The sequence below is a fragment of the Aotus nancymaae genome, unplaced genomic scaffold (genome assembly GCF_030222135.1).
Source record: "Aotus nancymaae isolate 86718 unplaced genomic scaffold, 86718_ANA_hifiasm-v0.15.2.pri h1tg000008l, whole genome shotgun sequence".
In the NCBI taxonomy this organism is placed as follows: domain Eukaryota; kingdom Metazoa; phylum Chordata; class Mammalia; order Primates; family Aotidae; genus Aotus; species Aotus nancymaae.
The window spans coordinates 61,821,091-61,847,538 of record NW_026988419.1 but is presented as its reverse complement, the minus strand read 5'-3'; the positions used below and the strand labels follow the sequence as shown (position 1 = coordinate 61,847,538).

Sequence of the window (26,448 nt, the reverse complement as noted above, 5' to 3'; positions counted from 1 at the left end):
ATTCTCCCTGATCACATGCTGGAGTCCCTTACTACACTGTTTGCTCACTGAGGTACAAAGACCATGATGGATTTGTCTTCAAGACCATTGCAGAGCCAGAACCATCCACAATGCCTGTGATGATGTGGTAAGTACTAAGGAAAAGTCTGAGGAACCAGTGAATGGATAAAAGAGGAATCACATGATAGTACAATGGAGTTTTATAAGAATTTGTTGTGTACTGACATTTATACTTAAATAAAATGTGAAGAGAGTAAAGTTTCAGAATCTGAACCCTTGTCCGCTAGGTTAAATCACCAGCACTCTACTAATTCTATGGCAGACCACACAATTTCAGACCAAGACAGAGAACACTAGGACTTGTTCTGTTCCAGGCTGCTGTGTCAGTCCCCTCTCCCTAGCTTGAGCGTAACTGCAGTAAGGACAGAGGCTCTGGGGCACTTGGTCTAGTGCCGCACAGAAGCCAGCACAGCCCCAGAGCAGAGCAGACGCTGCAGAAGCATGTGTCCATGGATCAGAGGGTGTGGCCAACATTTTCCACTGCAGGGTCATCCTCTGTGCGACTCCTGCTCAATGGGCTGTCCTCAAAAGCAACCTTTAGAAAGCCAGAGAAGGAGCTCCCTGGCCACAGTTACATGAGGCATGTAAGGTTTGGCCACTCACAGCACAATGAATGGCAGAGCGCTGATAGGGAAGCAGTTCAGGCCCAGGGTACTCACTGCAGTGCACCTTCCAATGACAGGGGCCTTAAGACAGAGGACAGGCAAGGGCTAAGAACCTGGAAGGCTGCAGGACTGTGTGCCAACAAACGTTAGTATCTGCCCCACAGGGAGCTGAAGACAGTCACACTCCCTGTCTCTGCACCATGTCATTTGGCACCACGGCCAAGAACCCGCTGGCAAGAGAGGCCCCAGGGCCCCTGCGGTGACATGTCATGTAGCACCTTTGATGGGGCTGCAGCTGAACTGGCTTTTGATGGCTTTCCTTTCCAGGAGAGGGCAGCACGACTCATTTTTGACATTTTTTTCAATCCCTCAGTATTGAGAAATATATATTTAGAAAGCAATGAATGTAGATGAAAAAGTTCATGGAAAAGATGGGTGGGGGCAGACTCAGATCTTATAGGGCTGGTGGCTGAGGAAAGGTGAGCATGCTTATGGCCTGTGATGGATGACGGATTAGCAGGAAAATCAGGATTATGATGAGGCTAAAACAACCTCTAAAAAGTCCAGGGAGGAGAATTTTGATACCTATAAGAACTGGTCTGATCAAACTTGTAACCTACTCACGCATCCCTTATGGAAACTCTCTCCCCAAAATTGGCTGCAGTTTACCTCTAGCTCTTGTCTTGCGCCTTTCTTAAAGGAGAAGCCCTGTGTATCCAAAGACTGAAAAAGAACAGTTTCTCTACCATCTAAGTTGGCCCTCTAGACTTTCTAAGATACGTTACTAGCTATTTACCTCCATACCTAATTTTGGTTGGATGAATAGAAATGGACGCTACTCCCTGCTTAAAAGAGAGTAGACTACTCAGTCATTACTGTGGGCCTATTAGTCCTGTTTTCACAGAAAGATCTGTCTGTATGCTGGGTAACAAGTGTTTTCGGAGACTTAGGGAAGGGTTCTGGCCTCTGGCATTGTCTGCATAAGGTAAAGAAAGTGCTTTCAGGGAACAGCATTTCTCTTAGATCAGATGGTGGTTTTGCCAGAATGCAAAGGAACGTGATAAATAGTAATATCTTGCTTTAGAAAAATTATTTCCATCCTGGTGTATGTATTCAGATTCTTAACATTAATATTTAATTAAAAAATTTAAACTTAATATATTTAAATTGAGACACACCAATTAAATTAAATTGGGACATACCAATGAGGTGAATTACAACAAAGACTTCTAAAAGCTGAATTATGCCCTAATAGTGGTGCTACTTGGCTAATCTCCATAAAAGAAAATCAAAAGCCCCAAGCATCTCAAATGAATACCTGAAGCTAACCTAATAGACCCCAGCAAAAGAAAAAGCTAAGTAGCATTCAAGACTTTTTAGCCACTGGGTTCAATGTGACTGCAAAATTAGGCTCCAGACAAGTTTTTCTGATTGCAGTGCTGCTCTGAGCAGGCCATCCACACCTACCAGTGAATCGAATTGCTCTCGCGGGCAAGCAAACAGGCGTCCATTAATGGTGAGCGTAGTAAATACTGAAACATCATTAGGTTTGAGCACCACCTTTTCTGTGAACATAAAAAGCATGAGATTGCCTATTAAATACATCTGAGATTTGCTGCACTGCCCTAATCACACCAACAAATTGCCAGCTTGGTGAATTACTGGAACACACAGAGCGACTGCAGAAAATATAGTACTGAAGGGGATCCACAGAATGAAAAAGACAGCATTTTGCAGCCCTGCGCCACTCAGGATGCCATCAGAAATGACCACAAAGCAGGAACACAGATGCCAGAGGCTCAATTCACCCAGTTCTGTGCTGCAGCCATAATTACTGTGTATATAAAACCCGTACTTGCTACTTAGCTCACAAATTACATTTCTAGATGGTAATCATGCCCAGGACTTTGGACATGGAAAGATCACTTTTTAAAAACTTAGGAGGTTTCTGAGATGTCACATGATTTTAGATGCAAAATTTACTATTTTTTTCACTTAGTCCCTAATTTGGAGGGCAATATAGCATTAACTAGATGAAGACTCCTCTCACATTAAAAAAATTAGTTCTTCAAATGAGAACACATCAAAAAAATTAAAAATAAAAAAAATTAAAAAATGAGTTCATTTAATAAATATTTATTTTGTATTTACTGCATGCCAGAAACTGCTCCAGGTACTGGGAAGACAGGAGGAAACAATACGGAAAAAAAATCCCACTCCAAAAAACATGATATCATAGTGGGAGACTCCAAGAATAAAGAAGATAAATAGATTAGAGAGGGTGAGAAGACAAGAAGAAGAGCATATCGCAGGGCTGGGGGCTAGGAAGCATGTTTAAGGGGAAGGGGTTAACATTTTAGAAAGTGAATGAGGGAAACGAAGGAGGGAGCTTCAGTGAGGCACTGACATTTGGGTAAAGAACTAGAGAAAGTGAGGGTGGGACCTGGGATACCTATGGGAAGGTGACAAGGCGTCAGTGAGGGCAGATGTCCTTGGCCTTGTGCAACTGGGGCAGAAATGAAAGGGAGATCTTAAAATCCAACATGCTTTAAAAAATCCTCCATCAATGGAATCATTCACCTTAAAACATGGCAGAAATGGCTCACCTGTTCCTGAAGGATTCCCCCAAATGGCTATCAAATCATGACTGGAGAGATGAACCTCACTGCCGTTCCCTCTAGTCTCTTACTACAACATGGAGTCATTCCTCAAACTTTTGCCAGCATGGACTGTAATTGTGTTAGCTTACCACCTACCTCCTCCCTGGCCTGGGAGCAACTTGGGGATGTGAGCTGTGTCTAACTCATTCTTTCCTTCACAGCCACATTGTGGCCAGTAAGTATGTGATGAATGAATAAATGACGTTTCAGGAATGCATCACGTAATCAAGTACAGTGAAAGGAACTGTAATCCTGTGGGGGAAAAATATTCCTCATTTCATTTGAGTTGGGCTCCTAGCCTCTCTACTGGTAAGGAGGAAAACCATCAGCAGCCTCAAAGAACTAGCTTCTGACCACCTCCAACTTTGGACTTATAGAAACCCATGGCCTTGAGCTTGTCCAGCTAGATTTCCTCCTGGGGTCCATATTTCTCAGAGCTCCAAGGCCTTAAACTTTTTTGAATAGAGTTTAAACTGAAAGAACTCCAGGCCAGCATCTACATGGGAGTCCTCAGTTCTAGTCACTTTTCTGCTTTGGAGTGGGTAAGTACATGATAGGGGACAGTAGACACCCAGCCCACTTCTGACCATACTGTTTCTGTTATTTGTGGAAGCATACATAAGCACCAGTTCATCCTCTGGGTGAGCCCGTAATTCCTTGCACAGTTTCTGCTTGGATGGAATGCCCAATTTGAAGCCTAAAATATGAATTAAGGCTGTTACCTCCCCCAGAACTCATCTTGACTATGATCAGGCCTTCCCCGGAGCCCAGCTTGTCAGCAACTGCGCTGATGACTTCCTTCACCGAGGCGGCCACCGGCACCCGAATGGTTGTGTAGGTGTGGTCCATGCAATAGACCTTGAACAGAACTATGCAAAGGCAGTAACAACATAGTAAATCAGTCTTAAGAGTTTTCAACAAAACCATACTTATGAAAAATGTTTAGACATCCTCTCTAATTTGCATCATTTTGCCATTTTTATGACTGTATTTATTCATACTCATTTACCCCTATGCTTGCCTTTTCTAAACTGCTTACCTTAGCATTGGTCTAAGAATAGGTACAGTTAAAAGAACAAGAGATATTGGTGAAAACCCCACAAATAGGTCATGGGAAAAAATGGAGAGTATCTTCAGGCTGATGTTCAGGGTCTGACGTGCTATACTGTAGGCAATTCACAGATCACTGCTACCCTGTGTGACAGTGGGGAGCCACCATTCACATCTCTGCACACAGGAGGGCTTCTGCATGGGCCTCAGCACGTGCTGACACTCCTGCTTACTTGCTTCAGTGACTCGTGTGCTTTGGGGCCAGGCCGTGGAAGCTCGGATGCCATTTAGCTCAGTAGACCTAGATCAGCAGATGCAGATATGGCACCCAGAGGCTCAACTCTGAACACAAAAATCCTGGGAGCAATTCCCGTTATTATAATTCCTGGCTTTAGAGGCAGTCCTAGATACAAGATTCATTTATAGCTTTAAATGAAATGTTTGTCATTATTACTGTGACTATTTTTGACGGTGATTCTTTGGAGAATCTTAAACAACCAAACAAAAGCCAGCATCTTTATCTTCCTGATGTAAAGCCTCCCTGCTCAGGGCTGTGCTCAGAGCCACAGCATTGTCCCTGGGCAGGATGCTGGTGGTCCACTGTCTCCTAGGCACCCACCAGGTGCCAGCTACCTTCCCATCAGCTCTTTCCAGGGTGGGCAATTCTGATAACCAGGCCCTGAGATCATCTTCATTTCCTTCGAGGAAAGGGGTTAGTCGGGGAGAGGCCACATCAGGGAAGGGTAGATAGGCATCTTGGCTCCAGGCACAAGAGTCCAAGGACAGAAATAATCGTGCCACCAAAGGGCACCTCCAAGCAAACCACCTGGAGGGCAACACGGCACCTCCAAAGGAAGCTATTCTGTGGGCTCAAGGCGATGCTTCCCATCATCCTAACTCTAAATAATCTACACAACTATAAGTTAGTTGGAAGAGGGTTCTCACCTTCATCAGAGCCGCGGATAGGCTGGCGCTTCTGGGCTCTCTCATCGCCCGTATTGAACTGTTGCAAAAGAACCTTGTGCTGTAAAAACAACCACAGCAAGTGCCATAAGGGACAGTGACCAATGCACACTAGCAACTCAGAGGAGACACATCTGAGAAGCAAGCAGAGTCGAGAAATGAAGACAACAGATTTCATGTTTACAAAAAATAAATCACTTTTATGTATACTGACTGCAATATAATATTTCTGGGGAATTACAATTCTACAGGGCACAAACAGAGAACCCAGGTTCATGTCTCTTACCTTCTTTTGTGGTGCCTTTGCATCTTCTGAGCTACGAGAAGTAGAGAAAGCACATTATTTAATACCATTGCTATTACTAAATTGCCTTCTTTGTATATAACTAATCTTACGTTAGAAAACTAAATCACCATCACAGAATCCTTTCAGGAGGCAATATGACCTTCCTCACTTTAATAGTCAGAGACCAAAGCAGAAAAGTAGACAGCAAAGATACCAGTTCTTGTCACAGGCAGATTCCTGGCAGAACTGATGCTCAAAGCCAGGATTTCTAGCTTTCAGTCTATCTAGCAGCACACTCGCTCTCTAGTACTGTGTTTAATCTACAGCTCAAGTAATAGCATGTGAAAACCTTCTGGTTCATTGAGAGGACACAAATATTCACTATCAACAGCTTTGGCAGCAGATAGTGAATTTTCCATATGAGTAATTGCCCTCAAACTTTATTTAAATGCCACTGGCCATTTTATTACTGGATTCACTGCCTTGAACCTAAGGGACCCACGTTTATGGAGCTGGACTCCACACAGGAGATTTTTTCTTTCCCAGGCTTTCTCTTGGCAGGCCTCCAGCACAGAATGAACAGAATCTCAGTCCTTCTGTTCCTCTGGCCTTACTGCACCACCTATGCCCTTGGCCCAGTCTGCTGAAATCAGACAGGCCATGGCTATGGAAAGACCAGCTTTAACCTTCTTGTGGGCAAAGGACTCTTTGGGACTTACTTGGTGAGAGCATACCCCCAAAGCCAAGCCCTTCCTTACATTTGCTTGACAATCTTCTCCAACTCTGGCAGTTGCTCCTTGAGGGTAGCAATCATCCGGGCATCATCTGATACAGATACATAAAACTCCTGTAATCGGCAAAAGTCATAGGCTTTTAACAAGAACTGCAAAAGGCACACGATTCTGTAAAGAACACTAAAGATGTGTCCCTATGTCATCTGCTTCACCAGCATCTCCAGACCATGGAGCCATGGACTAGAGGAAGAACAAAGAAGGAAATGTTACACTACATCCAAGTTCAAAGTTGGCCATGAGAAAAAGTTTTGGAAATAGATAGTGGCAATTGATGACTCCACAGATATCAGAAATGAAATGAAAGCCACTGAATTATTCACTTAACAATGGTTACAGTGAGAAAATTTATATATCTATTTTACAACAATAAAAATTCAATTCAAAATAAATTGCAGGTGAATTGTTTATATGATATGTATATGAAAGGCAATGTTTTGAAATAGGTCATTTGAAGTCCACAAAAGAGCACTTTTTTTACTTCATTTTTTTGGGGGGGAATTTTAATGTTCATTTTCACTTTATTTTGGTATGCATTGTTTCTTTACTATGTGCTACTCATTCTGGGTCATGGTTGGTGGTAAGATGCAGCGTGGTCTTCAGCACTGCAGTGAATTTATGCTGAGTTTGTGCCACCAACTCAGGACTCTCTGCTGTCCTTCTGGGAACTGTCTTGACCCTGCTGCAGGTGTGCCCACCCTGCTCAGGAGCAGCGGCTTCCGCAGCATAAGGTGAGAACCATGGCAGTGCCAGCTTCAACACCACTTCAGTTCACCTGCAAAACGGTCCTGTACTCAATGGGTAGAGGCCACGAGTCAATGTATGATGACCCCAAGCTACCGACATTTCTAGCATTTTCAAAATACTTCATTCCTCAGCTTGGAGGGAAGCTCATGGTCCATCTTTCCTCACTGCCTCACCCCTCTGCCTGTGAAATGATATGAATAAAAAGGAGAGAGGGTGTATGTTTCTTTTGGATAATTTAGAATTTTAGAACACACAGACTCAAAAATTTTGAAATGGAAGTAACATTGCCTTTTGCCTGCACAGAAGTAAAGTCTTCATCCAAATTTTGGAGGGGAGAGTGAGTAATTGAGCTTAAATGTCAGGATCAGTGCTGTAATTTGGGGCTAGAGCTGCAGGAAGGAACGGGAAGTGCAGCATGTAGCAGTGTTTATGAACCACTTTCACAGCCTACCATTTCTGGTTCTCGCAATTCCTAAATAAAACGATGTGCTCCACTCCACTCAAAAATATCTACCATTTGATCTAGTAATCCCACTTCTAGGAAGGTGCCCAAGGACAGACTCACTTGCACAAGACATTTTACCATACTACTATTCTAGGAAGGTGAAAGCTGGAAATGATGTAAACACTCAACAATACGGGAACGCATAAATACATCTGTGACATGGCTACTCAATGGTCATTAGACATTTTTTGGATTACTTCAGGGGATTTAAAGAAATTTTTATTATAAGGACTGTATCGACAGAAAAATCCTTACATCAAATTAAATGGAAAAAGCAGCCTGCAGAATGACGGTGCTACATGACTACAACATAAAACGTACAAAGAAAAAGAGACGAGATGAAAATGCATGAAAATGCTACCCATTTGAGAGTCAGGATGGCAGGATAATGGGTGAATTTTTTCTTTACTTTTTCTGTAGCTCCTTTCTGATGAATGATTGTGTTCACAAAGTCTAGCATTTGCAATTACAGTCTCTCCAGGGAAGCTGCTGAGCATATGGGTAGGTCCCTGTATTGTAGGACAATGGTGTATTCTTGGAAGGGGTGACCCCCGCCTACCTCCAGGAAGGCCATAGACACATCATCCTCTTGTAGGAGGTCTCCATACATGGCAGCCCACTGTAGAACCAGGCGGATGACTCGCCTCTTATTGTTGAGGGCATAATCCATTTTCTCCTGTTCTGTACCTTGTGAAGGCTGTGCGTGGTAAGTGCCGAGGAGTCAAGGAAGAAATTGAGCCATTTCATGCTCATTTCACATGCTACTTTCAAAGGTAGAGAGTGACAGATCCTACCGTCAGAAAGCCAGCCTTTTAGACTGATGGAATTCCTCCCTTAGGCCCTCACGAAGAACCCCACATATAGTGTCTGTGCCAAAATGCAGGCAATTCCTTGTTAATTCCTGCTGACTCTGACCTGTAGCTGCCCAAGGGATTAGACTCTCACAGACTCCTCCTGGACTTGGTGTGGACAAGGATTCTTATGTCTAGCTCCATCTGTCATTCTCTGCCAGCCTCTGCCTTGCTCTTTGCCACCCTGGGTGGTAATGTTTCCACCTGTTGCTTCTCTCTGGATGCGTTTCCACCCGTTGTTGGTTTCCAAAATTCTGCCCGAATCTCTGTAATCTCCTTTGTTACACGCATTTCAGTGAAACCCTTCCAAGTGGGCATCCCCTGCTGGGACCATGGCTGATACAAAGAGTGCATGGGTTGGCAAGCAAGGCTGGGGATAGATAAACCCACCCAGAGGTAGGAAGAGGAAAGGCTCCTGCTATTACCAGTTCTCTGGTGAGGGTCTCAGACACGCTTTTCACCCCATACCTTCTTCTCTTGTGTAGAACCACAACTTACCTTATTGGCTCTTCGCACATTTATGGCTACCATCTTAATTGTAAGCCCCTTGAGGCTTGGAATGATGATCATTTGTCCTGTATTCCACACCATACCTAGCACACTGGCTTTCACCCAGAACCTGTATTTATTCATTAATGCAACAAGTACTGATTGAGGGTCTCCTATGTGCCAGGAGTAAAGGTCCCTGGTCCATTCTTGTAAGTACTAAGGAGGGACAACGTCGTAGATAATCAAGAAATATTTTAGATTATGCATACCATTCCTTTTTTCAATGATTTATCGTTCATATTATAATTAATTCATAAAACAACTTACTCTTCATAACTTACAATATAACTTGCACACAAAGTACCTCAGTTAAACTCTACTTTATAGCTTTGTGAAAAAAATGTCACTCTGTTTCTAGAAGTGAACAAACTGAAACTAAAGAAGGAGAAATGGCTAGGATTACATAGTGAGAGTACAGAGGCTTCAAATTCAAGATTCCTGATGCCAACTAGTGTTTTTCCCATTACCCAACACCCCCATTCCTCACAGCGAGCTACAAGACTGGCCCTGTCTTAGCTTCCTACCCTGCCTTGAAAGACACTGTAGAAAACCGGCTTGTGGCAGTGCTGGGCTTGAGAGCTAAACCAATAAAGGGCCTTTTCCAAAAGAACTATAAATAATCATGATCAAGGTAAATGACAGAACCTTAAAGCAAAGGTTTACTGCATGTAAATGGGTTACAAAATGGCTTTCATAAATTGAGCACAAGATTCATAAAAAAGAAAATTGCTCAACCTGTATTGCTACAATTCTCTCTCAGCTTACAATAAAAAAAGGAAGAAAGATCACTTGATGTGAAAAGTATTTCTTTTCTTATTAACTCTTTGGTCTCTTGCTTGCATGCATTTATAACTGAGTTTTTCTTTCCAACGAGTTGTAATGCTGGACATTATATTTTATGACCATGGTTTAATGGTACGTAGGAGCATAGTCAGGCACATGGTAGGTACCAAATACGAAAGTCTTGACTGACTGAAAAATATGTACTGGTTCTACTAAGAGTGAGAGGATCTGGGTTCAAGTCCTCTTGCTGCCACCACTTAGCTATGGGATTTTGTGAAAGTCACTTAGCCACTGTAGACTTTCATTTACTCACCCATGAAATGAAGAGATGAGAAGAAATCATTTCCAAATTCTCTTTCAGCTACCACATTTAATAACGCTAAGGCAAGGTGGACCAAGGGAGAATCAGGTAGGTACTACAAACTAACGTAATGAACGTGCAATGCTGCCTTGCCAGTGTGCTGTCTTTGGTTTAGTTTTATGGTAACTTGTGTTTGTGTAGAAACTTGGTTGACACCAGGCTTCAGTATATGCTATCTTTTTCATTTCCATGGCATAGGAGCCAAATGGAGAAAGTAAGAATGGTCAAGGTGGAGAGTAGGGGTGTGGGCTCAGGAAGGCCAACCCCGATAAATGTAAGAGTCAGTGGAGATCCTGAAATCTGAGTACGGTATGTGTCAAAGCTACCACTAGGCTGGGCCCGCTCCCTAGACAGCTGTCCCAAATATCCTGATGCCACTGTGGACTATGCATCTTCCTCACCGGGCACCTGAGGCTTCTTCCCTCTAGCCCCTCTTCTAGGTCTAAGTGATAGTGCCTGTTTAAGACAACCTTTCTGATGGCCTTATACTGTGAAAAACAAGCAAATTTAATTCTCTCTCAGATTATGCCAATTTAAAAGAATGTCACACTGTGCCTGAGTTACTCTATAAACTATGACCTTAAAAATATTTCACTCAAAGATGGAAACAGCATAGAGAGGAAAGGGAAGCTTTTATTGAGCTGGTATTAACAGAGTGGTGAACTCTTAGCCTAAATTTAGAAAACCCCAAGATAGAACAATTAATGAGCTGACATGGCTTTTAAGAGGTAAATATATTTTCAAATAAATTAATATACTTTTCAGAGAAAATACATCAAAGTGCTTTACAAGTACTTAGGCAAAGAAACTACTGAAATTGATCCAACTGATTCACCAATTATTAATTAAGAGACGACTTTGAGTAAAGCACCAAGCTAGATTCCAGTGATACAATGGGCACTGTCCTATTCATCTAAAATACTGCACTGGACAACATATTGAAAAGGAGGTATTCACATGTATAAGAGAGAAAGGAGGGCTGGGGAGAGAGAGAAGAGAGAGGAGAGAGAGAGATTCTTTCCTACTGTATGAGGCTGAAATGGTTTGACACATCAAGCTGGTATCATGTGGATATAATGCTAACTTTCCAGGTTATCTTGACTTGGACTCAGGAAGAAATGCAAATACTTGTGTGTTGGATAGAATGACATTAGCATATAGGGCCATGGGACAGGATAGCTGAGTCTATGTTGTCTCTATGGGTCAGGACTAAGATTTGTCTTGTTCTCTTTCCTGCTGGGGACATCTGTCTTTTGTCCACAATAAAAGATAAATTACATTGTTGGGAGGATTAATATGATAACATGTGTATAGAGCTTTACAATTCATAAAATAAGCTCAATATTCTTATGCTATCAAATAATGCTTTCTACGAACCTGAAGAGAAAACATTTACCAGTGAGGAAATGGAGGTTCAGAAAGAAGAGATCTGGCCAAGATTGTTGAGTGAATAATGGCAGGGCTTGCAAATTCAGACAGGGCTCTTTCCACTATTCCCACCTCCACCATCCTAACTAGTGGCTATAGCAACTAGACCTTAGTGCTTGAGTTCATGAAATTATTTAGAATAAATGCATCTGGAAAGCAAAACTCCGAATAGGAAAGAGATTCCTTTTGTGTGTGTGTGGGGGCTGATGTTCCAAGGTTCCCATGGGCTGAGGTTCCATGATCTAATCACACTCAGCATATTTAGTAACCAGGGCTGAGTAACCCTTGTCTTTGATGAAGAACCCCACAGCCTCTAGGGAGACAGAATTGACCAAATCCGGAGGGATTGGGAAAGGCTTTCTCCCTTTTCTCATGAAAGTTAAGTATTTTTACCTCTGGAAAAATAAAAGGAAGCACTGACTTATGTCACGAAGTCTCATTTGTCCCCTCATGGAAGTTTATTTACTGAAGTAAGGGTAGGGGTAATACTACTTTCATAGCTGAATGCAGGCATTGCTCAAGGATTCTGCTCTTCCAGAGACAACATATGGTTCCCTTTCTGAAATGTCTGTTGAATCAGGTTCTTAAGGGACACAGAGGTGACTTTATATACAATTGACTATACTGGAAATGGTTACAGATGAGGTGCTGAGGTTTCTATTTATTCCCATACCAATCCCCCCAGGCTTTTAGAAGGTTTGTGTGATTTTTAGATTTTATTTAACTCCTACAAAAAAGGTAGGAAGGGAAAAAAACTATATTCCCTTCAGGTAGCAGCCAAAGAACAAAGAATATCCTACTAGTTTCCTCGTCTCAATATGATGTCAAAAGTGCAATCTAAAAAGAGTAACTTTTTAAATATAGCACGTTCATAAATTCAGACACATCAGGAAGGTTGAAGAAGGCTTCTCTGGCTAAAATTGGAATAATGCATGATCAAGAAGTGCTTTTACTGAATAAGGCTGTGACTCATGATATCATGACAGTTGGGCCAGGAAAGAGGCAATATGGGTGCCTGAGCTCATGGGGAAAGAGATGCAGAGAGACAACATGGTTCCTATATCTCATAATGTTCTAGTTTTTTAAAAGTCTGTAAGATAATCTAAAATTATTTACTGAATTGGTATTTTAAACACCATTAAGGAAAAGTCATATAGTTTGAGGCCAAATTTATCACTGACACATTTGCGTTGATTTCAGATAAGTCATGGAATCACAGCATCTCTGTTTCAAGAGCTCTTTGATTACATTTCCTTCAATTCCATCACCTTAGAGGTAAGGAAACTGAGGCAGAATGAGTTTAAGTGATTTTTCCAAATTTATCAAAGGAATTCCTGGAACTAGAACTCAGCTCTCTTATTTTCTTTCTCAGTACTCTTTTACCTGTCTGTGTTATTGTGTTTTGTCTGATATTAAAATTACTTTCTTTACTCAAACATAGATTATACAGCAGAGTCAGATGACTTTGAAGTTTGTTGGGAAACAGGAAAATCCATCTGAGATGTATAAATTGATCCCCCAAATCCTCAGAACAAAGCACATGCATAAAATCAAGAGTTAGCTGCTGCAGCCTTTATAATCTGATAGAAAGGCACAGGCATTGTTAATGCCTGAACGAGATATCCCTCTGCTATAGTTTAGTGTCTGTCAATTAGGAAAGCAGTGGCACAATGCTGAGCAGACATTGTTAAATCTGATCATTCAAGTTTCAACTTGAGCTTTCGCTTATGCAGTTGAGTATCTCTTTTCCCAAAGGCTTGGGACCAGAAGTGTTTCTGGATTTCAGACTTTTTTGGATTTTGGAATCTTTGCATCATACCTACTGGTTCAGCAGACCTAATCTGAAAATCTGGAATCCAGAATGCTCCAGTGAGCACTTCCTTTGAGCATCATGTTAGAACTCAAAAAATTTCAAATTTTGGAGCATTTTGGATTTTCAGATTATGAATACTTAACCTGTTATAAAGTATTTCTCACCATCTGGGAGCATTAAATCAGAATCCTTAACAGCAGGAACCATGTCGTAAACTCACTGTGAATCTCTGTACTTTCTAGCTAAGGACCAGGCACACAAAAACCTTCAATGTTTGTTGATCGACTGATTACAAACAATTTAATCATACTGTTTGGAATGCCATATTATCTAACACACTTTTCTAAAAAAAAAAAAAAAAAAAAAAAAAAAAAACCTTTGAAACTATCACAGCCATTTAAGAGCCTTTATCTAAATTACCTGGAATACCATTTTGTCAAGATGTCAAATACAGATCAGAGGTACATTCTAAATTAAATTCATAAAGAATTTAGTTCTAAAACATCTGGTACATCTTTTAAATATAATCTTTCCGTTGTTGGGTATTGAATCTACAGGATGACAAACTTTCAGAGTGACTAAATCTTCATTGAACTAAACCACCTCCTTTAGCATTGCATACATGTGACTGAGAGCAGATTGGATCTGTTTTCGGTGAGGTTTTAGGGCTGAGAATCAGAAGAGGTGAAGGCCACAGTGTAGGCTACAGTTTTTCTACCCTGCCAACAGCAGGCTTAATATTCCATTGAGTCATTTTCCTCATGCCGGCTCTGCCGTTCAAACACTGTAATTATTTCATATATTTTTACCTAGTTATTATCTTACTCACCACAGGCAACTGTAATTTTTCTGTACTTTTTTTTTACCACTCATTTACTTATTCTTAATTCAGCTAATAATGGTTCCATGTATTAAAATTATCATGGGGAAAGTAAGTGAAAACCTCCCAGGATGTAGAGGCAGCAGATTCATTACAGCCTACAACAGGGAATAAAATATTATGTATACTTTTTGCAGTAAGTACATGCTAATTATGCAGCTATTTATAAAACACTTAACAACATTCAAACTGATACTCTTCAATGTTGTTGTTTTTTAAAACCCTGCTTTGCATACAAGATCTCTGCTTGCAGCTGAAAACAAACTTTGGGGGTCATCTGCCCACTGACAAGACAAAGCTTTTGTATATTCTTTATAATATGCCATATTCCTTTCCTGATGGTATAATAACAATAGCAACATTTACATGGGGCTTTAAGGTTTATAATGTATCTTCACACACATAACCTCATTTGATTTTCACAATGACCTGGTAAAGTGGGTAGGGCAAGTATAATGTATTAGTCCATTCTCAGGCTGTTGTAAAGAACTGCTCAAGACTGGGGAATTTACAAAGGAAAGAGGTTAATTGACTCACAGTTTTGCAGGGCTGGAGAGGCCTCAGGAAACTTACAGTCATGGTGGAAAGGGAAGCAATCATGTCCTTTACATGGTGCCAAGAAGAAGTGTCCAGTGAAGGTGGGAAATGCCCCTTATAAAACCATCAGATCCCATGAGAACTCACTCACTATCATGAGAACAGCATGGGGGGTCCACCCTCATGATCTAATCACCTCCATCATAGTCCCTCTCCCAACAATTAGGATTACAATTCAAGATGAGATTTGGGTGAAGACATAGAGCCCCAGACCATATCATATAATTACCCCTATTTTACAGAAGGGACTTGGGAGAGGTTAAGCATAATTTCTGAGTAATATAGTTTATAGGACACAGGTCTTAAACACAGGTCTTTTTACTTCAGAGCTTTGTTTTTTTTTTAAACTATAATCTGGGCTTCTTGTCTTTGTGGAGCAGCTCGACATTCTGACCACTGGGTCTATTTCTTTCTTCATATGGTATGTTCATAAAATGCAAGTTCTGAAATTACACTACTTAGGTCCCATCCTGGCTTCCCCACTTACATAAAACCTGTATAATCTTTTGTAAGTTAATTGACTATTTAGAGCCTTGGTTTCCTTATCAGTAAAATTCAGACGATTGCTGTTAAGGATGAAATGAGATAATATAGGTAAAACATGGATCTGAAACATATTAAGTACTCAGTAAATCTTAGCCATCAATGTTATTACTGATTCTCCTCTGGAAGTCATTTAAAATAGTTTCAATGGAGAGTTGTAGAATTTCTCCTAAGACCTGGCATTTCTGGTTTTAAGTCTGTGATGCTACTCCTACCCACACAGGCTGCTCCTTTGTTTGTGTGTACCTATTAATTTTGGGCTCACAGGACTGACTTCTGTACCATCAATTTCTTTACATAGCTCCCATTTTCTTGCTCAGAATATTTTTCACACTGATTTTCAGAATTCTCCATGTTTTTAGAAGTCTCTACCTCTTGGTTATTCTCCTTTTAAGTCTAAAGCTAAGGGCTTGTACTCATAGCACAGCAGTTAGCACGTGCCCTAATGCAATACACTGCTTGGGTTCAAATCTTATTCTAACATTTACTAGCTATGTAACTTGGGGAAAATTATTTAGTTGTTCAAACTCACTTTCCCTATTGTAAAAAACAGGATAAAAGAGTACATGGTGTTGATATGAGGCTGAGAACATGTACATGTATATGAAATACTTTGTAGCATATCTGATAAAACAGTCATTTTTTTTCCCAGGGAGCATATCATGTTCATAACATCACCAAACAAAATCTTCTTTATTGGAAACAAACTCTCAAGTTGCTTATCTGCAGAAGCAAATTGCTCTGATGGTGACATATGGATCAAACATTTAGAGAATCAAATGGGGACTATGATGACAAAATCTGGCTTCAACATATTTCAGTTGAAAGTTTTTCTTAGAAATCTAAAGAATGTTTCTAAAAACTTGGCTTCATTTAAAGAATATGAACATGCTGCTATTATGTAAATCTTTCATCAAAAGGAAAAGCAGATTTTGATAAATGTTCCGTTTACAAAACCCAAGTTGACTTATAAAGAGAACATCTCCAGGTCAATTTCACAAGGTTTTTTCATTTTTATTTTTATTTTTGAGACGAAGTCTAGCTCTGTTGCCAGGTTGGAGTGCAGTGGTGCGATCTCGGCGCACTGCAACCTCTGCCTCCCAGGTTCAAGTGATTCTACTGCCTCAGCCTCCCGAGTAGCTGGGACTACAGGTGTGCACCACCACGCCCAGCTAATTTTTTTTGTATTTTTAGTAGAGACAGGATTTCACCTTGTTGGCCAGGATGGTCTCGATCTCGTGACCTTGTGATCTGCCTGCCTCAGCCTCCCAAAGTGCTGGGATTACAGGCATGAGCCACTATGCCTGGCCCACAAATATTTTTATGACAGGAACCCTGATTTTTCAGTAAGGAAATCTGTTGTTTGCTTCTGTACAGGGATGAAACACAGAAAAGGTAGATTTAGCTAAAACTTAGTGTCAAATCCATGTTCTAGTTTTTTTTCTTCTTATTTCAGGAAACTAAACACATTATTTCCATGCCAAAAGCACAAAATTTGTGTTGAACACTAAGCTAAAGAAAATTAGTATACTAATTAAAAAATATGTCCAAAATTATTGCTGTTTTAAAATTTCTGTAAGTTTAAATATAAGCCATTTATCACTTAAGATTCTTTTAGCTGCCATAAGAATCTGTCCTAAATAAGAAATACCCATATTCATTTACTTAAAAAAAATCTATTGGCAGAGTAAGCTTCAGGACCAGTCAAGTGCTAATGCTGTTATCACAGACCTCAGTTTTTCCTGACTGTCTGCTCATTTCAGCTTTATCCTGGGGTGCATTCCCATCATGGTTGTAAGATAGCTACTGGCTGGCAAATTGGGGTTACAGCCTTCCTGTTTTTTCCTCCTAAATGTTAAAAAGGTTATTACCCAGAAGCCCAGGAGGCCTCTCTTTGAATTCCAGTGGCCCAGTCTAGCTTGGGCCTGGCATTGGAGAACCAGTTGTTGGCAAGGGCAGCTAATTACTATGAATGGCTAGAATGACTGAATAATAAGGCATGAATGTTGGCGAATCAGCCACAATGTTCATTGCAGACCACTATCACATCAGTGCTACACGGACCTCCTCCAAATGTCTACCAGTACATGCAGAATCTTAGGTAATTATTAGACATCCCTATACCCTGATTTCTCCTATATGTGAAATGAAGTAAATAATATACCAGACTTTTTTGCTTCACATTTGGAGAACAGGTGTTGGAAAGATAAAGTAAATGATGTGAAAATACTCTGGATCAAAAAGTTATTAAAATTCAAAGTAGTATTGACTTTGTTGTGATCACTTACTAAACTGAAGGCCAGCCTGTAGCTATACAAAGAAGAATATGGCAGAGTTTAATCATAAAGCACAAAATTAAGACAATAGGAGAGCAATTTGGGAATACACATCAGAAGCATTAACGTACTACATAGTCTTTGCCTATTTTTAGGAATCTAAAGTGAGTACATTTTCATATACATGGGCAAAGATATAACTGGAAGGATGCTGATTCACCCCATTGTGTTTGTTATAGCAAAAAAAAAAAAAAATCTAAATGCCTAAATATTCTAAATATCCAACAGGAAGAGGTTTAGAAAATAATTATGACATATCTAGTAATACTATATAATATTATACAGTCGTTAAAAATAATAACGTCTTTCTTACATATCTTTGGCCCCTTGTTGCCCAGTACTCTGTGACACATTTCCAGCAGTTAATAAATGTTTATGAAATTATCTGGAAGAAAAAAAAGATGATGTCGTTTTATCTCTCTATATATTCATTTGGAAAGATATTCACAACATATCATTAAGTGAAAAATAGCAGATTACCAAAAAGCACATGTAATATTATTTAATTTATATAAAATCTTCTGTACATAAAATATATATAAATTCTAAAATTTTAAAAACAAATTTATTAATGGTGGTGAAATACCAGGTGAACTTTGCTCTCTTCTCCTTTTCTGGTAATTAAAATATTTTGTAATGAGAATGTTTTATTTTGAAGGATGCAAGCTAACTATATTTAGAAAAATAATGGCGTAGAAAAATACTCACAAAATATTGCTTAATGAAAAGGTATACAAAATTATTTACAGTATGATCCCATTCTTACATTTAAAAACATACATCTATATGTATAGAAAAAAGACTAGAAGGATACACACAAAAAGATTAGCAATAGTACACCTGAGAGGTATAGGGTTATATGCAGGTGGTTTTAATTTTCTTTTGAAGACTAAAGGAAAACTGAACTCAATTTTAAATGCAGATTTAAAAAAAGATTAAAGAATCAGGAGATGAAAAGTATAGAAATTGAACAAATATGATTTTCAAACTCATTATAAAGCACTTGTATTCATCAGGTCAAATCATGTCCAAACTATGTCTAATCAATAGAGAGTCTCTCTCATTGGCACATAAAAGGCCTGATATATTAAGTTCAGCAGAGTTCTATCTTTCTCCATGGTAAAATCAAAATTGGAAGAGACACACAATGTGGATTAAGAACAGAAATACATGTCAGTAGCTCAGGGCTCAAATCTTTTCTGTGCTAGTAATTACCTTTCTCTGAGCAACTCATAATTTTTCATTATTCTAGTTTATTGATTTAGAAAAATGGCAGTAAAAATACTGATTTCTTCATAGGGCTGCTATGAAAAGTTCCAGATGTTAAGTACTTTAAAAATGCTCCACCAAAGCAACTGACTAATGAAACATGGTTAAGTATTTTACTATCTCTAATATCCCACGTTAAAAACACAGGGGTTAAACCACTTGTCTAAGTTTGCATTATACATCCCTGTTGCTTGCAGGTGTGTGTGAAGCAATTTATGATGCAATATAGTGTCTCGAAATGTTCTTAAACTCTAATTAAAGGATACAGAATCATTAAAATTTAAACAAGCTTTTAAATAAATAAGTTGTAAAGAGAAAATAAAAGGCAAACTCCAGGTTTGGTATGACCTGGAGGACTCAGCTCCTTGCCCTGGGCAAGCCACTCCTTTTTTGTTTTTTGTGGGGGGTGGGGGTAATTTCAGGACCCTCATTTGTAACACAAAGCTAATACTAACCCAATAGAATCTGTCAGGATAGAGTGGTATAATATTGGCCAATACTCTTAGCATGCACCTGACACAGAGAGAGCTGATTCAAAATAGAACAGTGAAGAGAATCTAAGTTCCCACAGGGCCAGGTAAGAGGGAGGGGATCTGATGGCCCTAGGTAGTATAGATTATACCCAGTCATCCTGGTTTCCTCCGTCTACAGAAAAAAAGAAGTCAGATTTCATGTCACAGCTCTTCCACACCTGTTTGCTTTCTTGCCTTCCCCTCTAACTCCCTGTCAATATCATTTTTCCCCGCTCTTCCCTACCTGGGCATGGAACAAACCTTTTCTCCAGAGCACTATTTTGAAAACAAGTTAGTGATTTGAATGTTCTCAATCAGCTCTTGAAGGGGAACAAGCTAATAAACAAAGAAGTTAGAATCTGAAAAAAAAAGGACAAGCTCAGAGGTTGGGGCTTAGAGTTGTCAAGATGCCCCGCCTTGGCCCACTGAACTCTCTGACTTGTCTTTGGGTGTTGTTTGCCTTCAGCTTAACGACCTGCTAACTGCTGAAAAAAGTAAGTCTAAACTCAATGGTGGATTTTATTTTTCCTTCCAGGAAATCTCAAAGGTCTATAATGATTAGTGGGTATGGAGTTCAAAGCACACAGAGATCCCGAATGTGTTCATTTTACTTGAGAAAAATTGAGTATGTGCCAGAAAAAAATATATAATATATGTAAGTCTCATTAAGCCATCATTACTTGGTAAGACAGTTTCCAGGCAAATAAACACAGAAATCCTCTTGCAGCTTGCTCTGAGTTGCACCTTCAACTCACATCCCTGTCCTCATACGTTGTTTACTTCAAAGAGAATTATGAGTGAACAAGAAAATGAGAATCAGGTAGGGCAATTATAATCTTGAATGAGGAAATCATGCCAACATTCACTGAATTGCTTAAAGAAAAAAAAAGCCATTCTCCTTCAATATATTTAACTATTCAAAAGGGCTGAAGTGCTTTGAGGTCTAAATTTTTGTTGCTCTAAAAATAAAATAAAATCTTAGCATATACTTTCATACGCTCCTGAAATTGAGTGTGAAGCTCATTCATGACAACTTCTTTTATCCCACTCACATTTTCTGAGAATGTTCGCTCTGGGCCACATACCAGCATCAATTGGGCCATTCCAAAGACTGTTGAAAAACTGTCTCAAACACACATGGCCTTCAAGCTATCGAGAGGAACCGTCACTGGAATTTCAAATGTTGGGTCTTTAAGTCAATAAGATGATAATAAAAAGTAGCAACAAAGAAAGAAATGTTGGTATCTAGAGGAGAGGATGGTCTAGGATGAATGAGAAAAGAAAACGACCCTATGGCGATAACTTGTGTTTTCTCAGCAGGTTAGCAATTTAATGCCATAGCTCTGAGGAGGAACACAAGCCGACCACGGTCCGTCCTGCCAGGGAGCCTGACGGGGGACGCAGTCTGTCTCCGAGGTTAGGGAACTATGCCTGCTAATACTCCCGGTTCTTCTCCACAACCCTCTCTAGCCTGTCTCCCAGGTATGGATACTTTTTTGCCAGCATCACTTTCCTATGGTAAGCTGGTTCACACTTCTCTGCATGGGTAATGATACAGTTTGGATGTTTGTTCCCGCCCAAGTCTCATGTTGAAATGTAATCCTCTATGTTGGAGGTGGGCCTGGCGGGAGGTGTTTGGGTCATGGGGGTGGATCCCTCATGTCTTGGTGCTGTCCTCGAGATAGTAAGTTCTCATGAGATCTGGTCATTTACAAGTATGTGGCACCTCCCCTACCTCGCTCCTGCTCCCTCTTCGCCTTCGGCCACAATTACAAGTTTCCCCAGGCCTCCCCAGAAGCAGAGGCTGGCATGATGCTTCCTAGGCAACCTGCAGAACTACAAGCCAATAAACTTCTTTTCTTACAAATTATCCAGCCTCAGGTTTTATGTTTTGTTGTTTTTTTTTGGGACGGCGTTTTGCTCTTGTCACCCAGGCTGGAGTATAATGGCGCGATCTCGGCTCACTGCAACCTCCGCCTCCTGAATTCAAGCCATTCTACTGCCTCACCCTCCTGAGTAGCTGGGATTACAGGCACCTGCCACCATACCCAGCTAATTTTTTGTATTTTTTAGTAGAGACAAGGTTTCACCATGTTGTCCTGGCTGGTCCTGAACTCCTGACCTCAGGTAATCCACCCGCCTTGGCCTCCTAAAGTGCTGGGATTACAGGCATGAGCCACCATGCCCAGCCAGTTATTTCTTTATAGCAATGAAAGAATGGCCTCATATAGGTAACAAGGAGGAAATCCTTAAACATGGCAAAGCAAACCTCTGCCAGGCAGAGCTAGAGTCCGTACAGGGGAAAACATATTTCAGTGTGATGAGGGAGGAGGGCACAACTCCACCTGGGCCATGACTTACCTTCAGAAGATGAGATGAGAGAACGGCCCTAGTCAGGTGGGGTTGTCTTCAAGAGAATAGGGACTTACAATCACCATAAAAGGATATTGGGCCACCAGGGCTGGGCAAAGCTGGGTATTTGGCATAAAAACACAGTGCATCATAATAAAGTCATTTAAAACAGAATCTGGAAGGGGGAAAAACAGAAAAGGAAATTAGGTTATTGTGGAAATCTTTAGGAAAGCAGGAGTATCTATTCACTTGTTCTTAGCCATTGGTTCTAAGACATCGGTTTGGGGTATGAGTTTATGTTACACGAAAACACTTCATATAAATAATGGTGTTGACAGAGACTGAGATCAAAATCAGTTTCTTAGGACAAGGGACAAAAAGTATAATACTTTAAAAAGAGCCTTGTACAAATGGCACTAGGTACCTTAGCCACCAAAAATTTTGAAATCTGTATACTTAAAGGGTCACATGTGGGCAGTACCATGCATGCAGAACTAATACACGGTCATTTCTTCGTCTATACCATATTTGCTTTTTCAAAATCCTTTCTCTTTCATCTCTTTTTCACCTCCTATTTCCAGAAGGAGCAATGAAGGGTGGGCAGGGGGTGGGGGGTGTGCAGCCAATAGAATTACAGAATCAGGAGGTGGTAAGAGCAGAGAATTGGTGAGGGGAGAAAAAGCAGCAAAAAGAAGGAAGGAAGGAAAGAAAGAAGGAAGGAGGGAGGGAGGAAAGAAGGAAGGAAGGAAAGAAAGGAAAGAAAGAAAGAAAGAGAAAACAAGATAAAGGCTGTGAGCAGCAACTAGAGCAAAACAGAAGCTGGTGGACTGTCCTATATGTGAAGCTATTTTGAAGGAAGGGAAGCAGGGGTTTGGCAAGGGAAGTAAGGCAGGCCCCCAAAATAAGCTTCATTTACTTCGTCATTGAATTTGATGCTGGTTCTTCATTGCAGACAACACACTCTAGCTAGCTAGATGGAAAAGCTCATGAAGGCAAAACTAAAAACCTCAGGACTACACCCATCAGAACTTGGAACCCAAGATGCCAAGGACATTTCCAGGGAAAACATGAAATACAGTGGCTGAGATTGTGATGCTCATCTTAAATAGAAAATGGTGAGAAATATGTACATTTGAAAGCTATAGATTAGATTGCCAAATGTGGCCCATGTTTTTAATGAACTTTTATTGGCGAAGTCTGAGTCAGTGACTAAAGGTTTAACCATTATACTCATTTAAATATAACTGATGAGTGTAATCCCAAGCTGTCACGACTCAGTGTCACCAGGTCTTTAGTCACATTATTTATACTAAGCCAGAGAAGACTCAGAGAAGGTGCCAGACAGAGGCTGTATGAAACTATTTTTTTAAATGTACCAAAGGACTTTGGCTTGCCTGAGCTTAACATCTAGCGCCATCTTGATATGTTTTATATATTCTCTGAGAATAGAGGAGGTAATACTTGTTTATATGAACCCAGGAGGCTATAGTATCTAGTAGTTTGAAGTTTGCTAAAGCAGAGACTTGACTTGTGTGCTCCAAAGCTGGGGAAGTGGTCAGTTAACATGGCCAACCACTCAGCTCCCATCTCAGTGTGGCTTTCCTGCTCTCTCCTCATATGTAGCAATTCCGTCTGGCACCTTCTCTGCTTCTTCTCAGTATAATGAGACTGAAGGTGACTGGTGACACTGAGTGATGACAGCCTGGGATTACACTCATCACTCATATTTAAATGAGAATAATGGTTAAACATTTAGTCACTGCTTCAAACTTTGCCAATGTAAGTTCATCAAAAACATGAATACTGGAAGTCTAATTTATAGAGTTAAAATTTGCTTAAGAATGAATTTAAAACAATCATTTCCTACTAGAAAATGATTTACCAAGTCACTCAATGACTAATGCTGGTTTTAAAAGTAAAAATCTAAGAACTAATGGGTTTCAGGTAGAAAACAGATTTTTGGGAAATTAAGAGAGTATAGTGCCAAATTCAGTAGTGTGCATTTTTATAATGTAAACAAGTTTCGGGGTAACTCTGACCTTTCTCACTGCATTGCAAATCCATAAACGCTAAGGATCTCCCACTCCAGTATATCCACAAATGTCCTGGACCTACCCTACAATCGTAGTGTCCAGGATAGTAGGATTTAGTGTCCAGGATAGTAGGGGGGCACATTTGTATTTTTGATTTATGAGAAAGATACTGATGTGTTTTTTATCTCCAAAGGCATAATCATTGCTTGTAAGAAAAAAAAATCAGGAAAACCTGAAGGGAATAAAGTTCAATATTAAATTATGATGCTAGCCTAGTCTCTACCATCAAAATGGAAGGGTCAAGAATTATATTCCACATGCCAGCCTTAGAATACCCTGATTTCTAGGCTTCAGTTTTTTTGGTGAAGAAGAAATAAGCAGGCTACTCTGGACACATGGCCTGTGGGATAGCCCTGCTCTGCAAGGAACATTAATTAAAAAAAAAAAAAAAAACTAAACAAAAGAAGCAGAAGCCACAGCAAGAATCCAATCCCCATTTCTTTTAGAGGTGACTTGAAAGGAAGGCTACACTCGCCCTTCATGGGTAGTATAAAGATCTCACAGCTCTTTCCTTAGATGGCATCATCTCTAATGTACCAAAATCTTTCTTTCGAGTAAATACTTAAGTAAGTATTTAGATGCTGATTCTTGTATTATGTAATCATATATTCTGGCCAAACAGTTAATCAGAGGGAAAAAAATCAGCTACATTTTTTTCCTGCCCCATGGTCCTGGAAATTTGGTTTATTTGAGGTTACATACAGCTCTTGGAAGCTATCCTCACATAACTGGTTCTTCAACGGTTTCTCCATCCTAGATATGCAGTAACCTTTCTCCAGTAAAGCTCTTACCAGGATCTTCTTGCTCAGACATCTTCAACCACTTCCCAATGCTTGACTTTACTTTTTTGTTGTCATTGCCCAAGCTGGAGTGCAGTGGCATGATCACAGCTCACTGTAGCCTCAAACTCCTGGGCTCCAGTGATCCTCCCGCCTTGGTCCCCAAAGTGCTGGGATTATAGGCATGAGCCACTGCATCCAGCTGGCTTTACACTTAAGACTCTCTAAGATCTATACCCCAATTCTTAAACCTTTCCTTCCTTTTCCAGCTTATGTATACAAGAATCCAGCAAAGATCAGACCACTCACTCTTTCCTGTCTATTTCTAGGTCAGTGCTAATATTGTCCCTTAGTATGGAAGGCTTTGTCCTCATCTCTAGTTACTGGTTACCAGCCTCCTTCAGGGCCGCTCTATATTTTCCATGATACTTTTCTTTCTTTCTTCTTTTCTTTTTTTTTTGAGACCGAGTCTCGCTCTGTTGCCAGGCTGGGGCGCAGTGGCACAATCTTGGCTTACTGCAGTCTCTGCTACCCGGCTTCAAGCGATTCTTCTGCCTCAGCCTCCTGAGTACTGGGACTACAGGTGTGCACCACCACACCCAGCTAATTTTTGTATTTTTAGTAGAGACAGGGTTTCAACATGTTGGCCAGGATGGTCTTGATCCCTGACTTCGTGATCTGCCCACCTCGGCCTCCCAAAGCGCTGGGATTACAGGCGGGAGCCACCGCGCCCGGCCTTCATGATACTTTTCTAGATCCCTCAACAAGTCAGTGCCCCTGAAACACTAACCACATTCTGCCTTATATTCAAGTTATGTGCAAATTCCTTTATGTCTTCTAACAGATTATAAACTTCCTGAAGGCAGGAGGATGATTCCTTGTTCACACTGGTTAGTCCAAAGCATCCACCTTAGTGTCTGCTCAACAAGATATTCAACAAATATTGAGCTGAGAATAATTGGCCTGGAGCCAGTGATCCTGACGATTATAACTACTATACCCTAATTAATTTGCTACATAAAAAAACCTCAGGTAATCTATGTATAAAATAAGAAAATGGAATGAGGAGATAAAATAAGAAACTCAGTGGTAAAATACCTTTAGGAGGCACATAATAATAATAATGATATCTTCACCTTGAGTATATAGCAAAGGTCAATTATGGAAATGGATTTTGAACTAAGTTTTTGAGATAAATCTCTGAACTTCTTTTAGTGAGAAACGCTCTTCTATGGAGCTCAGTGTGCTTAAAATATTAACCCATGACATTATTCTGAGAGACAGGCAGTAGCATAGGATTAAAAAAAAAAAAACATGTTGCATGTGTGGGCTGTTTCAAAGTCATATACAAGATGGTAACAAAAGTGGAACGCAATTCTATAACTCTGAACTCTCAGTTCACTGGTGAGATTTTATTCACCCTAGAATATCTGTGTCCTAGGTAACAAGACTGATTCGCTGTAAGCAGATGTTACGTGTTGACTTGTATCCCCCCAAAAAGATATGTTGAAGAACTAACTTCTGCTATCTCAGAATATAACTACCTTTGGAAACAGGGTCTTTGCAGTTGTGGTCAAGTTCAGGTGAGGTCCTTAATCCAATAATCCTTTATAAGGACTAGTATCCTTATAAAAA

General features: G+C 40.2%; 1 protein-coding gene across 11 annotated transcripts in view; it reads right to left on the bottom strand.

The window, feature by feature from the left end:
• Nucleotides 1-26,448, bottom strand: part of RAPGEF4 (Rap guanine nucleotide exchange factor 4) — a 368,276-nt gene that overhangs the window by 28,467 nt on the left and 313,361 nt on the right. For all 11 annotated transcript variants that reach the window (XM_064373398.1, XM_021668976.2, XM_021668977.2 and 8 more), the window contains 7 exons: nt 22,038-22,116; nt 8,227-8,377; nt 6,383-6,471; nt 5,625-5,655; nt 5,321-5,399; nt 4,048-4,194; nt 2,133-2,230 (listed from right to left, as the gene is read on the bottom strand). In XM_064373398.1, the coding sequence (XP_064229468.1) occupies nt 2,133-2,230; nt 4,048-4,194; nt 5,321-5,399; nt 5,625-5,655; nt 6,383-6,471; nt 8,227-8,377; nt 22,038-22,116 (674 nt within the window). The remainder of the gene's footprint in view (nt 1-2,132; nt 2,231-4,047; nt 4,195-5,320; nt 5,400-5,624; nt 5,656-6,382; nt 6,472-8,226; nt 8,378-22,037; nt 22,117-26,448) is intronic.